The sequence below is a fragment of the Zonotrichia leucophrys genome, chromosome 1, assembly GCF_028769735.1.
Source record: "Zonotrichia leucophrys gambelii isolate GWCS_2022_RI chromosome 1, RI_Zleu_2.0, whole genome shotgun sequence".
Taxonomy (NCBI): Eukaryota; Metazoa; Chordata; class Aves; order Passeriformes; family Passerellidae; genus Zonotrichia; species Zonotrichia leucophrys.
Window position 1 is genome coordinate 93,644,362 of NC_088169.1, and position 14,548 is coordinate 93,658,909.

Below are 14,548 nucleotides of genomic sequence, written 5' to 3' on the forward strand. Positions count from 1 at the left end.
AGAATTTACCTGTAAATTTACACAGATTTACCTGTAAATTTACCAGATTAAATACTTCTAAGGAGAGCTATCAGACATATTACAACTGCATTGTATGGCCCTTGTTCTTACATTTTTACCTTAATACCCTTTTCCTTCCATTTTGGCCTGATTCAGTACAGGCTTTCTTATATTACCATGTTACATTAGCCTTTATGATGAAATATGGATTACAGCCATCTGTTGCTAAAAAGTGATGGCAGTGGACTTCAGACAAACAGGAACTGTCCAACTCTTGATATACCATTAGAACAATATAACCTGAAGTCATACATGAAAATACCATTGGTGTAAACACTGTATTCCATTCCAGTCTCAACTTCTTTCTTTTCTGTAGGCTATTCATTCTGTTGCTTGGCATCATGAAGGGAAGCAGTTCATGTGTAGTCATTCTGATGGCAGCTTGACCCTATGGAATCTGAAAAGCCCTAACAGACCATTCCAGACCACAATTCCACATGGTAATTCTAATAGTTAAAATGTGTAACTAAGAAGCAAAACGGTGTTCTCAATGCTGCTTGCTAATATGTATGTTTATTTAATTTTTCCTTGTAGCCCAGATGTTGCTTCTTGCATAAATATTTTGATCTGAAAAGTAGCTGCAAATTATTGTAAAATCAGTAACTTTGATCAAACTTTTTATTGTAATACCTCTTTCTGATTTATATTACTCTAATGTCTTACCCAATTCCTTTTAAGAGTCTACTGATGGTCTGTGAGACCCTCAGGCTCTTTTTTCTTTCATGGTTTGTACTTACAGGCTTTTATGAGCAATTTTCACAACAGATTAAAATGTTTTGTAAAAGGTACTGTGGTGTTTTTCATGGGGATGGTACAAGGCATCCCAAAGAACTGCAATGAAGAATTTAAAGGAGCCATAGTAAGAGATGGCTTTATCTTTACGTGTGGGACTTTATATGAAATTGCTTCCTAAAAATTTGGTTCAAAAGTATTGACACCATTGTAAATGAGTACATTCCTTTACCGAGAAAACTGACTGGGTAGAGAGGGAGGAAGAAATCAAGATCTAAGTAGGCCCAAAAGGATTTAGCATTTTCCTAATTTACCTCTGTTTTATAATTTTTAGTCATAGAATTCTATAATATCACAAGGGAACTCTTAGCCAGTGAGATGACCAGATCAAAACAGAGGTAAATTAGGAAATTTACCTATTGATTTGATGAGTAAACTCTGGACATTGGGCACTTGAACACTTCCAGCAAAAAAATGCACAACCTCTTTGGGCAATATCTTTTGGTATTTAATGACCCGTGTGGCACAATTTTTTGGTTAATATCTAACCAGAATTTTCCATGACACAGCTTATGTCCTTTATCTCCCATGATAGCACTGTGCACCTCTGAGAAAAGTCTGGATCCATCTACATTGTGTCCTCCAGTCAGGCTGTTGTCAAAAGCAAGCATAGACTTTCCAAAGCAACAAACTCAAAATGGCTTTTTTTTTAATTGCAAGTGACTCTTCTCTGATTGGAAGAAAGTACTGAGCCATAATTAACTAAGAACTAATGAGTTTCAGTTGTTCAGTTGTTCATTTAATTTTATCACTCAACTAGGTACACTCCAAAGCATGTAATGTTTTGTCAACAACAGGAATTAAGTCAATCTAAGAACGTCTTAGGAAAAAATGAAGCTGTTTATGGTCATTATGTGTTCAGAAAAAAAGGCTTATAATTAGTCTGATTCATTCATTATTAGTTAAGTTTCATACTCAGAAATCTGCATGGTTTATAGATGTCTTTGAAGTGTGTTCTGTGGTTCTTTAGATGTGGCAGTAAAAACACAAAGACATAGTAAATGTAATTAATTTAGAAAAATGCGTATTTCGTGGAAATAGGAGCTAATACTTCTAATCTTTCGTAGCTTTAAAGTTCCTTCTTTTGTTTCTTACACTGTTGTTTCAATATATATGTTTCAGTTTGATCATTCAATTCCATGTTTTAACAGTTTCCATGTTCTTTCTTTCCTTAGGAAAAGTTCAAAGAGATGGAAAAAAACCTGAATCTTGTAAACCAATTCTTAAAGTAGAGTACAAGACCTGTAAAAACAGGTTTGTTTTTAATTCTGTAATTAACTCAATATTACATTCTGGAGTATAAGTCCTTTTAGAATCTTTTCCTGCTTTCTTTTAACAAACCTATTTGTTAATATTTGCAGATACTAATACCTATAGTATTAGTATAGTGTAAGGTTGTATGTACTATGTGGACTTACATATATATTTTTTTAATACAGTGAACCATTTGTTGTATTTTCTGGTGGACTGTCATATGATAAGCCTTGTCGAAGACCAAGTTTAACAATCATGCATGGGAAAGCAATTACAGTTCTTGAAATGGATCATCCTATAGTTGATTTTTTAACTCTTTGTGAAACCCCATATCCAAATGGTGAGTTTATTGGGAAGAATACAATTATGGAAAATATAAACGAAGGGATCTTTCCTCATACATTAATCCCATCCCAGGGACTTCCATCCTAATACTTGTTTTCATCTCAAGAAAACTACATAACTGAAAATACCTGGAAGTTGTTTGCATTCTCAGTGTAGGAAGTGAGTAGTGAATGGACAATAAAGCGTGCATAAATCTCCAAGTATAGGATTTAAACCCATGGGCTACTGTGAGAAAATATTGCTATTAATCAAAGATAGGTGCTTATATTTCTGAAAATTTTCATCATTTACAGCTCACTAAATTATGAAAAATTAACTATCACTTACCTGCAAAAAAGTTCTTACACTTCAGCATGAAATTAACTGTTTAAAAGTATTATGTTTGCTCTACAGTGTGGGGCTGCCAAGTTCTGAAATATGTTGTCAGAAAGTTCCAGAAAATAAATTAAGAAAAGCTGTAAGTCAAAAAGAAACTAACTTTAGCATTTTAAGCCCTCAAGCAGAAAAGTAAAATAAATCTTATATACATAGCTAAACCAAGTATACATTAAAAACATTTAGTAAAGTGTATATGTGCTTCAATATAATGCAGAAATTTAATTTTCCATAATCAGAGTTGCTTTGGGCCTTCATTTAACTGTGTCAGATACTTCCCAGTACTTAGGTTTTGTAGCATCTTCCCCTGCTCACAGACTAATATTTATACATTTTGGTTTAACTTGTGTTATTCATAGCCAAGTATAAAAACAGGCAAAAAATAATGTGCATTCATAGCAGGACTGAAAGGAAGATGAATCAGTTGCTCTCATTTACTCGTCCTTTTGGCATCACCCATCTGAACAGTTTATTCTGAGCTTGCACGTGCTGGAATGATTTGCTGCTGTTGAAAAGAAAGTCATCATTTCACATTTATATTTTTTTATAAAAAATGTAGATTATAAAAAGTATGTAAATGAATATATTCTATGCATCAGGGGAAGCGTTTATTTGTCATCTTAATTTTTTAGTTTTGATAAATAAAGAGAATTGTATAAAAAACCAAACCATATAATCCCCTAAAGAGTGTGCAGGAGGAAGGGGCATGTTATTACCTGAATTGAAAACAGCAGACTAACAGGATTCCTAGGGAATATTCTCCTAGAGTCACCCCAGAAATGGGGGCATTGTGTATCAGGAAGTGTCCTGCACAATCTGTTTGTGAAGAGCAGTTGTACATAGTAGAAGTATTACTTTTGGACCGCAAAAATACTTTTTCTGTGTAACAATTGGATTCAATAATGCAATGATACACACAACTTATTCATATTCTACTTCTTTACTTTCAACATAGCATCATGCTGGCAGGCTATAATACTCCAATTCTTCTGCTTTGTATGTTTGCCAGCAGTACTATCCAAAAGTAATTTCCTACTTCCTCTCTGGCCCTAGTTTCCAGCTCTGGCTGGTTTGTGCATATGTCAGGGGTTTATACCTCAAAGCCTCTAATATACTGTGAAAATTTAAAGAACATAAATATTGCTGGCTTGCTTGCTTCAAATGGCTGATAGGAGAACTCCATGTCTTTTATACTTGATTCCTTGCTTACAGAATTTCAAGAGCCCTATGCTGTAGTTGTGCTTTTGGAAAAAGATCTCATTGTCGTTGACCTGACACAAACAAAGTAAGTATAAATGTTTAGATTAAGTTATTTGTGTGTTTAATGGTCCAGTAAACTACCATAAAATTCAAAATCATTTAACTATCCAAAAGCATTCACTCTTGGAAATAACTCTTGCTAAGTATTTACTTCCACTTTAAGAGCTAAGTTCATCTAATGAACAGGAACTTATGATAATAGTTGTTCATGAAGTTTGGAATAAATTTAAATCTGCAGTCCTTTCAGCACAGCCCTCAAACATTCATTCAATACCAAAGTTAAATGATATTTGAACACATATGTGATTTGGAAATAAGATTCAATAACTACTTTTATGCATGTCTAGCCTCAGTATCTTAATAAATAATGGCATTGTTTTATATGGATCTACATAATTACTTCATGATCCAGTTGCTGCTTTAAATGACAAATAGTTCTTTCATATCAGAATCAATGTTCCTATCAAAGAGGAACTCTACATCATCTAAAGCATAATCCAATTATTTATTTTGTTCTGCCTCTAACACAACCAGTAAAGGCCATCCACATTCACACTGGTGTAACAAGGAACAGATTTTGCTGTCAATGTATTGGAAAATGTTAAGTGAATCATATTCAGATCTCATTTACTTTAAAGAATAATTCAGATCATCTCAGCAGTGTAAAATGGACATAACTGAAATCAGTACCCAATTTCCTATGTTTTTCAATTGTGAATAGCATTGTATAATGTATGAAAAGTGAGGATTTCCTCCTTATCAGGCTGTTCAAACTGATGGAAGTGAGAAATAAACTGAGACCTACTCATCTGTTATTGCAATTTTTCATTGTATAATCAGAAGTCTACCAACCCAATAAGCTAAGATCTTCAGTGTAAAATCCATGCTTGTAAAAGTAATTTGTAGTTCATAGCACATATCATATCCATGAACCTGAAACTTCCGGAAAATTTGCCACTTCTATATAATAAGATTTTGGCATGTCAGAAAAAATTCTTGTTCATTCATAAAGGTAGCCCTTTTAGCCTTAGCGATTATTTATGTAGGATTCTTGTCTTGTTAAATTTTTATGTCTTTATTTTAGTAACTACACATTATTATTGATATTAAAAACAATACATAAGTTTGAATAAATAAGGGAAAATATATTTAATGAGTAGTGATTTTACTTAGATTATGTTATATATTTTAATATAAGAATATGTTTTATTCTATGGCTCAGTGTGTCACAGTGCTTCTAATAAATTGTCTTCCTTAACTAGTTTTCCAATCTTTGAAAATCCATATCCTATTGACATTCATGAGTCACCTGTTACCTGCACAGAATATTTTGCGGACTGTCCTCCAGATTTGATCCCTGTACTCTATTCTGTAGGAGCAAAACATAAAAAGCAAGGATACAGCAATAAGGTAAACAAAACCAATATTCTTGTTTTTAAGCAAAGGAAGTAGATGTGTAACCTATGTTTTTATAACCTCTTACCATATTATTTTTGTTTTATTCCTTTAATAATCACTTTAAGGTTAGTCCAACCAGCAGCCCAGCAGCCTGATTACAGTCCCTCAGAAACATGACCACTCAGAAACATGACTCCCCCCAGTATTTGTCCCTCAGAAACATGACCACTTAAGCAGAACCATTAATTATCATTAGATAGGACTTAATCATTAAGATGCTGGAGTTATTCTAGATCAGATTGTGTTAAAGGCGAGCCAGCAGTGTACAATTCAAATTTGTATGGATAGGTTCTCTCTATCAAAGAAAAAAGTGTAAGCATTATAACTGAAAGACTTGAGCAGATGTTCAGTGAGAGCTGACAACATCTGTGAGATTTGTTATTAAATAGGGATAATAATAATAATAACAATTTTACTGAGCTGCCAAATTCTTACCATAATGCTGTAGAAATAGGACAAGCTTCAGGATGTAAAAGAAGAAATGCAATTAATTTCTAAATTTCAAGCTTTTAACTGGTTTGTATTTTGGCTAGAACGAATGCATTTTAATAAATAAACTAGAAAAAATACTGGATAAACAAGTCGACATTATCAATTTTCTATTCAAATCAACGGAAGTATTCTCCTCGGAGCTGGGTTGTTTTCCATTAACTCAAGGAATGAGCCCTCTCTACTTCTTTTACATCTTGGTTCACAAAAGTACTTCAGAAAATATTTTTATTTCTCCTGTTTGGATCTACCCTTACCTCATACACTTTGCACACCTGCCTGTATTTCCTGCAACCTCTCTGGCCCCCTTGCTTTCTTTGTGCATGTACAAAGGCACTCTGAAGGCAGGGGATCACTCATGTGCCAGACATCCATTTCTGTAGCCACAAGCATCCACTCCATGTATCCACACAAACAGTTTGTGCTCCTGGTTTTTCTCCACCCACTCATACTCTGCACACATCCTGACCCACTCTGCACATGTGTCACCCTCTGCATCCTCTATCCATACATGTCAGGGCTTTAGGCACAGGGCAGCATTCTAGACCATTAGGAAGCAAAAGGCAAGGAAGAGATGGTGATCTCATATGTTGTATTAAAGTTACATTCTCTTATCTCATGGCATCATGCTCTAATACTTGTTTCTGGGCCAGCTTCTTCAGTGGTCTTTGTATTCAAAATAAATTCTCGGTCTATTCAGTGTTTCATAGAACCTCTAAGAGAAAAGCCATCCCAAAAGACCAGCAGAATTGTTTGTTACTCCTCATTCCTGCTTTAGGTTGTTGAATGTTAGCTGTGTGGAAATATTTTTAAAGCACAAAACATTAGTTGATAATATAAAAGGGTCCAGAAATGTTAATAAACTGTAAAAGCCTTGAATTTTACATATTTTTGTTCTTTTACAAGTTTTGTTGCTTTTTTGGGGAAGATGTTGCCTACTCCTGAATTTAAAAATTAGCCAAGCAAGGTTCTTCAGAATAAGTTGTGATCTCTGCACTTTTGTTTGTTTAGGAGTGGCCTATCAGTGGTGGAGCATGGAACCTTGGAGCTCAGACCTATCCTGAAATCATTATTACAGGGTGAGAATGAAACTGGGGATTGGTGCTTATAAACTATTGTGTCTACTTCTTTTGATTGTGGGTTACCTATAGGTAAGAGTTGAGACTTCACCACATATGCATTTCCTGGCTCTTCGCTTGAGTAGTGTCACCACAGAAATTCTCTTTTGCTCTAGAAAGCAGAGCTTGGTACCCAGGGTTGAGTACAATTAAGAATGACCATTTGAGGCCCCAGTGTTAGATAGCAATGCTTGTGAAGGAGGGGTCTTTGGAAAACAAAAATCTATTGCAAGAGAATATTTTGGCCTTGAAGGTCACAGAGAATAGCTTCAAAAAGGAGTGCAGCTGTTTCCCCCTGGCCTTCTGGACTCTCTGTCTAGGGGCAGTTACGAAATTCATTTTAATACTCAGCATAAGTGAGGGTGTGGTGCACTGGGATGAATTTTACTTTGTGGGCACAGAAACAGAGCAAAAAGGCCTAGAAAGGCTCAGACTGCAGTAGGGGCCTCATGAGCAGTGATTGGTGGATTCCCAAGGGATCATCCTGTAAAACAGAGACTATTCATTGAGCTAAGATGCACAATGAGTTTTTCTCTAGTCTCAGTCATGTATTTGATGAATTGTTGCTATCAATGAAACTAAAGGCCTGATTTTAAAAATAAAGTTATGATGTATGCAGTAGTACAAGAACATGATGAAGGGATCATTCTCATTATAAACAGAAGTCTCTCCTTTTTCCAGCTTTGCTTCAGCAATTGTATATTAATAAAAGGAGCACAGTTGTGAAGTATCAAGCAGAATGAAGTTCCCTTCTGTCCTTTCAAAGCTCACTGTACATCCCAATTTTAGAGTGCATAGGTTTGATGCTGGCCCACTGCAAAGCCAAAAGTACTGTGACTTAAACTTGTTATTAGTATGGGAATTAATTTCTTCTTGTTGCAATCTTAAAATTTATTGGGGGCTTAGTTCTCTGCAGAAAACGAATAAAAATATTTTGTTAACTAAATTAAACCAAATAACAAAATATTTTCTTCTAGTTTGTATGTATGTCTTTAATATGTTGTCAGTAAGTTATAGACAGTTACAGAAACAAAATTATTTTTTTCTGATTGTATTTATTACTCACTGAAAGTAGATAATGTTTTAGAATTGCATCTTGTTTTAACACATTTAATTTTTATATTTTTTTTAAGCCATGCAGATGGATCAGTAAAATTTTGGGATGCTTCTGCCAGTAAGTTTCTAATGTTCACTTTTACATAATGCTGATAAATCACACAAACACACATTTATATATAAAACAGGAAATTTAACAGGTTGAGTACTAATGGCTGGGCTGATATAATTAATACAAAGGGGTGAAATTCAGAAAATGTTTTATAAGTTAAGAGAAAAAATGCTGCTAATGAGATATGTTAGGCAGAAAAGAGTGAGGAATAATAACTCAAGATCCAGCATACCAAAATATATGAAGGATGAAGTGTTGGTAAAAAATCCCTAGAGCACATTCTTCTGTGTGTATAGAGGAGAGGGCTCAGTTAGATCTTACATTCAGTTCCAGTTGTTGTGTCACTTCTGTACTGAGTACAGCAAAGTCTTCTTTATAGCTAAGTAAAAATAAAATATTAAAATACATTCATATATTTCAAAACATTTAGTCTGGTGAGGGTGGAAAATACCATAATCTTTTCTTGTCCAGTCTCAAATCCCAGGATATAATTGGGAAGCATTTCCATTCATCCTAGCAGGAAAAAGCTTCAGAAAATACTTGGTGCATATAATCTAGCTATAACTGCACATATCAGCAACCAGTATTTTCCCCTACAGAAAATACAAACTATATTCATTAGTAAAATATATTTATTAAAATACACATACATTTTGATGGAAATTGAAAATATTTTGCTTCAAATAATTGACGGTGCTTCACCAAAGTTTCTATAGAGTTGCCTTGTATTCTTGTCTCTTTGATGGTACAGGGATGTCTGGGTAATATCTCTCTTTTATGAGGTATTAGTGTGTTAAAGAAGAAAGAGTCTGAGAGAAAATTCTGGATGAAATGTTAGGCATAGAGAGATTTAATATGACCCTTATAACCAGTCTGTAATGAGTGCCAAGATCATGGAGTATGGAGTGCTTAAAATACCTGCTAGTTCCATGTGGTGCCACGGAATTGAAATTATTATTTTGCTACCATTACCAGCCAAGCATGGGAAATGCTGACAAGTTTTTAATGTCAGCTAAACCTGATGACTTTGTGAGGTAGTTGCCTTTTTGCATAATACCAAATATTTTCACTCAGGATAGACAAGGAGAAAATGAGGATTTCCAAAGCCTCATGTTGCAAAATCTATTTCATGTATTAAGTAGGCACAGGAACTGAACATGGCCATGGGTTGGTTTTTTATTATTTAATTTGTCTGTTTGGAAATGGTGGGAGAACAGAAATATTGTGCGCAGAGTTTACATCTTCCTCTGTCTTGAATTATGGTGAACACCAATCATCAGATGAGGTCAACAGTTTACTTGCTGAAACAGAAGTTTTTGAGAGCTTTGATATGCACAGAAGTAGTATAATTAGTTTTATTTAGAGAAGTATGGTGAGACATTAGACTTTGTCTTATTCAAATATGAAATATGTGAATATTTCAATTTTAAGAATTTCAAATACAGGTTCTAAAGTTAGGATGAAACAATACAGACTGTGGGAAGACCCTAAGGCATTTAGTGTGTGTACTGCACAGGAAGCAGTGTGCTAGTGCCTTCTAGAGCTCTGGCAGAAATGGGGAAAGAAAGAAACCTCTCATAGGGAATATAAGCATAACCTAATCATAACCAATACATGCTGCAGTAGGAATTTTTCTTAACATTAAAAGCTTAGATGATCATGAATATTCACAGTCTCTTCAACAGTGCTGATATTTTCAGTGCATCTCTGATGTCCTGGTCCTAGTCCTGATTTTCAGGGCATGCACAATGTTACTCCTATCATACTTGGTACTCTTTATTTACAAGGTTTTGATAATTACAAAGTTTTGTTATTTATTTTATTTACAAGGTGTTAAGCTTTTTAATAGAGTTCAGACTTCATTTGAGATTCCCTAGCAAACATAATATCCTACCAGTATTTGAAGGCACAAAATGCTTTGCTTTTAAACATATTTTAATTGTGTGGTCTTGTGTCTGAAAGCACAGATCTGTGAGAGATAGGGACTTTGTCCAGCTCCATTGGAGCTGTTTCCAAAATGCATCTTTATTCAAAAGATATTGCTGGTTTTTAATTTACTTGTGCAGATGGTGCCCAGTAATAGAGCATAGAGAGTTTTGTCTTGTACTCTGTACCCTATGATTCTGTAATTCTTCCAGTCATAATGTGCATGGACCCATGATGCCTGATTTGAAGTGCCACTCTAGATTTGCTACTGGCACTAACTGGCAACCTGAATCCTCTTTATTTGCCACTGAGGGCAGGAAGAATTATGTATTTATTACAGAAGCACTTGCTGTAATTTGTGAAATTCGGAAGTGCTTTATGTGCTAAAACTTTTTAAAACATTAAAAACTGTATATGCTAAACCTCCTGGAATATATCTGCACTGCCAAACAAAAATGTAATTTTGCTGTGTTCATCATCTGGTTACATAACTAAAACACTGTCCTTTCATCTTCCTGTTGCTCTTGTTACACAAGCTGGCCAGGCTGAGCTACCACAATTACATTGACGTAGGCAGCAGCTTTGCCTTTGTGGATGTGCACACTTTTATAGGTGCTGAGCCTGACTGGCTTTTTCTGATATTATGCAGTTACTGATTAATGCCACTGAGAAACCAATGTAAAAGCAGTAAAATTAGGGAAGAATGTAAAACATAATGGGGTGAATCGTCACCCCTCCTTTACTTCTGGAATTTGCTGCACTAGATTTCTAAACTCGACAAAAGCTTCTGGATACTAGGATTTTATATACAGGTGTAAATAGAGATCTACATATTAGTCAAGAAATTCAAAACACTTTTGAACTCCCATTAATTCTGAATAATTTTGTCTTGATCAGGCCACCAGCATGCTTTCCTGATGTTTTTTTCTTGAATTGCCATACACTCTTTACATTCTATCAAGACCATAACCTCAGACAAATGAAATCTTAGTTTCACATCTCTTTAGAATGTATCAATATGATCAGAGCCTCTCTATAGCACTGATTATAAGCCTAATTATGGACACAATGATTTACACCTTTGACACCCTTCCCCAGAAAGTACTAAGAAGTATTTCACAGACAAACACCCTTCTGAGAAGTATTAAATACATATCCTGCCAGTAAGTGTACCAGAACAGTATCTGTAGTGTTGTCCTGGTTTGGACAATTGTATAATACACATCTTCTCCTCTTAGGCTTTCCTAAGATTCCTTGTTATGCCACAACTGAGAAGAAAGTGGGAACTGAGGAATTTTATAACTGATTTGCTTCATGTTAGTATTTTTATATGTTTTAATATATTCCAGTTACTCTACAGATGTTGTACAAACTAAAAACATCAAAGGTCTTTGAAAAACAGAAAGTGGGAGAAGGAAAAGCAACAGCTGAGATTGTGGAAGAAGATCCTTTTGCTGTTCAGATGATGTACTGGTGTCCTGAAAGCCGAATTTTCTGTGTGGCAGGAGTTTCTGCCTATGTGATTGTTTACAGGTTCAGCAAACATGAAGTAAATACTGAAATTGCAGTAAGTACTCATTTCACTCTCTAATAAGACAACAATTTCTAAATCAATTTGCCTTTCTTCATCTGTGCTAAGTACTTAAATAAAAATAGCAACCAGAATAAATACAGGTTTAGGGACATTCCATTTTAAACCTTTCCAGGGAAATCTTGATCCTACTTCAGTTGCTGACAAAATCTGAGGGTTTGGGAACCTACTCTCCACTTTCTTTTTGCTTTAGTAAAATACATACTGCACATACAGTGCAGCTTTCAGACACGGTTTGCTTTTAAGACTTTATGATACAGAAATCTCTATTGTATTTACCTGGTCTAAAATTACTGTCTGCTCTGTATTTTTATCAGTTAATGTACATTGTGTATGTGCACAATGCTCTTTTTAACTCAAGTAGTTAATCTCATTAATTTCTGTTCATAAGGAGACTGAAAATTATCAGTGGGTTTAACAAAACAAAGAGTTGATCTTTTTCTGGCTTATGCTGACGTTGTTTCCCTAAAGATGGAAACTATATGAAATGCCAGATTATTTGTCACCTTCCCTGATTATAGTTCTTTTCCTTTTCACACTATTTTAATGCTCTTTAGAAAGTTCTACTGTGGCAAAAAACCTGTTACTGTGTTATTTTTGGCCTCTAACCATGTGCCACTCTGTATGGCATATTCATAACTGTAGTTATGATATTCATTAACTGTAGTTCTTCTCTTGTTTTCCACTCTTTTCTCCTCTCCCCCCCCACCAAGGCAATTATTAAGCTGCCTGAATGTATCATTTCAGGAAAGGTTTAAAACTGATGAACAGTAATTTCACATTACTGACCAGCTCATGTATAATGCTGCTAAAATTACTCCATTTCAGTATTTTTACATTGTTCTACAGAAAAAGCACCTTATCTTTTATTATCTATAATTTAATGTCTTTTTTTCCCTGTTCTTCACTTCTCTGGCTGAATTGCATCATTACTGGTATTTTCCAAAGTGTTATAATAGGTGCAGTTTAACAATTTCTTAGATTTCTTCTGTAATTAATAAGCATTTTTCCCTGAATATTAAATTATGCAGTCTTGGTGGCATACTCACAGGATTCCCCTGGGTTTTGTGCATCTCTGAAATGGCCTTCTCTTTTCTTTCTGCATTTTTGCTGCTTGCATTCAAGTCTTCACTCTAAATGACGGGAGGGATTTTTAATCAAAAGTATGGAATTCTTTATACAGGAATCTGTACCTGACTTTAGGCTGTGTGGTTTTGTCTGTATTGAGACTGAGCTGGCCAATCTCGGGATTTCTTTGCTGCCTGAGGCACAAAGCACTTTTTTGTTCTCCCTTCCTTATCAGTCAGGCTGAATTTACCTTGAGTTCAGTCTCCAAATTCAGCATTTTAAGGTCCCCACATAGGTTGGACTGCCCTGATGTCAGTGTTGTAATGTTTTTGCTGTGGCAAATGGGAAGTGTGAGGGCTACTCAAAGGTTGCTCTGTGTAGTAGGGAAGTCTGCAGCTGAATATGCCTCAGGGGCATAGACTATGCCTGGAATTTCCTCAACACAAGTATTATTTGCATCATTTCATACCAGATTCTGGAGGCAAGGAGTGTGCATGTGACAAATTCTGCTTCATATCCAACCTTGGAGTCATTGCCATGCAGTTATATAAAGAATATTTACTGCTGTAATTTTTATTTTCTTATCTGAATCCACTCCATCCTGTCTCAAAAGGATCTATTAATTAAACATGATCACTTTCTCAGTGAGCAGTCTTTTCTCAGTAAAGCTCCTCTTCAAATCTCTTGAGAAGAAGCACAGGAAAAAAGTTTACACTCATTTGAATGTGGAAAGGGGAATCAATAAGCCCAGTGATGAGATCCCCCAAAAATATCTTTACTCTGTGTCAAAATAAATCAGTTCATGATTTCTATAATCCTCCTAAGGTCCAGCCAAAGCAGGGACAAAAACAGAAGACAAATTTACAGTCATGTTTTTGGCCTGAATTTTTCCTTCTCTCTTCAAATGCACAACAGCTAGAATTTCGCAAAATTTACTTTAGTAGAAAAAGGAATACACGCAGAAAAACATTCAAAGAAGAGTGATGCACTTCTGACATGGTAAGCAGAAGAACATACTCTTCAAGAGTTACTCCAGTCCTGCATAAAGATTAAACAGCATTATAAATTGTTTCAGTCAGCTGCAATTACTTCCAGATTAGATTTTCCTGAACTCAATATTTCACTCATTTGTCTTTGAAGGCAAATGTTGTTTGTAGGTTTCTTTAACTGATTCAGGCACAAAATATCCATGGATTTTTAAAGGAGAAAACAAAAGGGAAATTTTGAGAAAGGACTCTCTCTCCTGGTTTAATAGAGTCTCTTCTTTCTGAAATCTTGTGTGTTTTAGCACAATGGTTGAGAAACACGTGACCCTTCAGTACTACTCACCTTTATCTCCCAATTCTCATGAAATTTAGCTATTTTGTTAATCTTCATTCTGGTACAGATGATGTCTCAGTGAAATATCACTAAGATTGAGCTTGCGGTGTCTACCTCTGCAATTACTTCTATTCCTTTGAAGGTAGAAGCACTGAAATTACTGCTCAGCTAGTAACCCCCAGACCTTGTCTCTTTGAGAGCTGTACCTTGGTTTTTATTCTTTCAAAATGCAGATTTCCTTGCACAACTCATGAGATAAAAAGAATTGTTCAGTATTTACTTACCTAGATTTGAACTTCCTGCCCAGTTCCTCCCCAGAGTCCT

General features: G+C 35.1%; 1 protein-coding gene across 10 annotated transcripts in view; it reads left to right on the forward strand.

Annotated features, from left to right (window-relative positions):
* Nucleotides 1–14,548, forward strand: part of STXBP5L (syntaxin binding protein 5L) — a 185,245-nt gene that overhangs the window by 112,033 nt on the left and 58,664 nt on the right. For all 10 annotated transcript variants that reach the window (XM_064722676.1, XM_064722666.1, XM_064722730.1 and 7 more), the window contains 8 exons: nt 377–500; nt 2,028–2,106; nt 2,292–2,446; nt 4,039–4,111; nt 5,349–5,496; nt 7,045–7,112; nt 8,285–8,325; nt 11,595–11,812. In XM_064722676.1, coding sequence (XP_064578746.1) covers nt 377–500; nt 2,028–2,106; nt 2,292–2,446; nt 4,039–4,111; nt 5,349–5,496; nt 7,045–7,112; nt 8,285–8,325; nt 11,595–11,812 — 906 coding nt within the window. The remainder of the gene's footprint in view (nt 1–376; nt 501–2,027; nt 2,107–2,291; nt 2,447–4,038; nt 4,112–5,348; nt 5,497–7,044; nt 7,113–8,284; nt 8,326–11,594; nt 11,813–14,548) is intronic.